Source organism: Apaloderma vittatum, unplaced genomic scaffold, assembly GCF_000703405.1.
Source record: "Apaloderma vittatum isolate BGI_N311 unplaced genomic scaffold, ASM70340v1 scaffold20328, whole genome shotgun sequence".
Classification (NCBI taxonomy): domain Eukaryota; kingdom Metazoa; phylum Chordata; class Aves; order Trogoniformes; family Trogonidae; genus Apaloderma; species Apaloderma vittatum.
In genome coordinates, this window is record NW_009731471.1 from 1 (window position 1) to 2,941 (window position 2,941).

The window sequence follows — 2,941 nt, forward strand, 5'->3', positions numbered from 1 at the left end:
CCCCTGTCTTCTAAACCAAGACAATATGAAATAAAAAGTAAGAGGCTCAGTGTGAAGTAAAGTTTTGACAATGAAATAAACGAAAAAAACTGTAAAGATAAAAAGTACCTTTGGGTGTACTTCAGGTATGGTGTATAATCTATGACAGCTGGAAAGCTGCCATCCAGTCTCTCACCCTTCAGACAAAAACTGATAAAACAGAGAAACAATAATAAGATTACAGCAAGAAAATTAAGTTATAGTGATAGTGGAACTTTAGCAGTGCGAAATTTTATTTTTCTTAATTTTTTGATAATAAGAAAGGCCTAGAACATCTAACAGTGAAATACTCAGCCAAGCTAGAGTATTTAATATGAAATGAGAGTCACTGAGCATATTATAGGATTATGAACACCCAAACAAACAGAAATTCCACATAATCAGGGAATAGATAAGGGCAAGTGGTATAAACTCTGATTTTTAACTATTCACTTTTATTCTGAAAACATAGATGGACTGCAAGACAAAAACAGGAAAAGGAAAGCTCGATAAAGCAAGAGAAACAAAAGAGCTATGGATGAGCTTGGAATCTTCAGTATTTAAGCTCATTTAATGTGTTTGCAGAGTGCTTATATAACCATCCCACTAACTTTAAGTAAAAAAAATAATACTACAAATCAGTTCTCAATTTTATTTCAGAATCTTTCTCCTTTCAGATACTTTCTGGTGTTGGGCTGCAAGAAGATGAGGAACACTAATGAAATTAACTTTCAGAAAATGTTCTTAAATGGCTGTAGTGTTTTCTCATCTGCACTGTATTTTTGTACTGGATATAAAAGATTGTATTTGAATTGAGTTTAATTATCAGAAAAGCGACAAAATGAATCATGTTTCCACAAGGTTCATATTCCTCACTTCTATCTCTGTCATTAAAAAATAGATTCTAGTAAAACATAGCTTTTGCTAACTTAATTGCAAAGTGCCATTTTTGACAAGGCACTCACTTAAGTGGTATTTGAGAACTACATCAGAAGTGTATTCTTTTTTTCTCTAAGATAAGCAAAGAAAACAACAAAAAAACCACCCTTGCAAAGCCACAATTATTTTAAGTAGATACATCATTCTACATTACTATGTACGGGAAAAAATTACTTAGGTTCTGTTCTCACTTGGGTTCCTGCACCTCTACCCCAAAGTCTCACTTACAGTTCCGCATAGATAAGCCAGTCAACATTTATAAGAGATTGTTTGAACTGAAAAAGAACTGTCACAAGTATAACATGCAAAGAACGGCTATAGCTTCTTGGCCATTCAGACCACAATACCACAAATTATATGTGGCACAGTAAAAACGCTCCCGTAGCACTATGTTCTTATTTGGCCCACAAAATTTCTAGACTTAAAAGTTGCATTGACAAAACCTTACATGTCTCCAAAAAGAATCAATCATTACTCTGCATACCGTTAACAGATACCTATAAATATGCTTGTATTAGAAGTCGGGGACAAAGAAAGAACAAGCACACTCATACAACTAAGCTCTCATATCAGCAGCGTGCACTGCTGAGGCTTAGGCAAGTCAATTGATTACTTGTGGAAGGATTTACGTACTGCTGATCTGCTCTTGCTATGCTTCTTATTCATGTATAGTTATAGTCCTATTAGCTATAGTGCTACTACAGAAGCAGTTTAATTTCACAGTGTAATACTTAGACTCATAATATCTGGTAAGATTTGAATTTTCAGCACATAAGGCTAGCCCTCTTATCATTCTGTAGCTCACTTCCATTCCCCTAGAACATATGCTGAGGATGCAGTTAAGCCAATCTAGTGCCTGAATGCTGGCAAAAGAAGGTATCCCATGTTTTCAGCCCCTCCCTCCCCATTTTCTTTTTTTAAAATATTTTATATTTTTATTTTTAAGTCCCAACGAGACATTCCTTTCCACTCTTTACAGTGGTATCAGCACTTATCTGACTCCATAAAAAGCTAAGTTCAGCCATCAAGACTTGAAGTTTTAGGGTTTTTTAGCTCTTCAGCATCCAGTCGCAGTTCCACAGGCAGCTGAACTAAGTGCTCACTGCCAACAGATAGGGAAGACATTACTCAATCCTTTTTATTCCTTCTCTTCTCTGAGTCTTATGGTCCCGTCATCTCTGACACTAGTAGGATGCTTCTGTGAACCAAGCCAGCTAACAAAAAACTCCACTATCTTGTCTTCTTACTGGGTATGTTTTTTCACTTTTTTACAAGTTAAGTTTGCTAACAGAAGGGTCCTTCAAGCCTCAAAACTGGTATAAGGGTATGTAAGCAGGAGGAAATCTCTAAAGGCCTTTTGGCAACAAACACTCAGTGCACCCAGTGAGCCTATGCGCTATTTTCTGTCAGTTTCTCTCTTAAACTGGTTTGTGACAAGTATTAATGCTACTGCAGAATAAACAGTAAGACTGACTGCCAGGAGACTGGAGAAAAGCATTATCACTCTCCTTTTCTCTATGTGGTATTACAAAACCCTTCCCCAGTGTGTCTGTATGAGGCTAAGTGGGCCCAAACAGGCATATTAACAGGGCCTTGCATTAGCCAGGTTTGACCTTTATGCCTTGCTGATATTTGAGGGGTTATTTATGTGTATATACACATACACACACATAAAGGTCTATTTTTTTTCTATTATCTGGGGTGTACTTGCACCTTCATTACCCCAAACCACAGAATTAATCATATAACAAAGCACACAAAAGTCTAGAGATTGCAAAAATAAATTCATGTATCTGATGATACTTTGCAGTTCAGCTGCAGTTAGTTGTGACACAGATAAATATTAAACAGTCATTTGTAGGTTAAGCTTTTAAAATATAGAAGTCCTAAGGTTAAAGATACCTACACCTTCTACATATGCAGTTGCAATGTTGTCATTTAGTACCACAGCATAGCTATGTACTTAATCACACAATTTTCCCTA

At 36.2% G+C, this 2,941-nt stretch overlaps 1 protein-coding gene across 1 annotated transcript in view; it reads right to left on the minus strand.

The window, feature by feature from the left end:
• Positions 1-108: 108 nt before the first annotated feature.
• LOC104278281 (RUN domain-containing protein 3B) overlaps positions 109-2,941 on the minus strand; it is a gene marked incomplete at both ends in the record, with an annotated part of 12,207 nt that continues 9,374 nt past the window's right edge. Inside the window, one exon of the mRNA XM_009875203.1 lies at positions 109-189. Coding sequence (XP_009873505.1) covers positions 109-189 — 81 coding nt within the window. The remainder of the gene's footprint in view (positions 190-2,941) is intronic.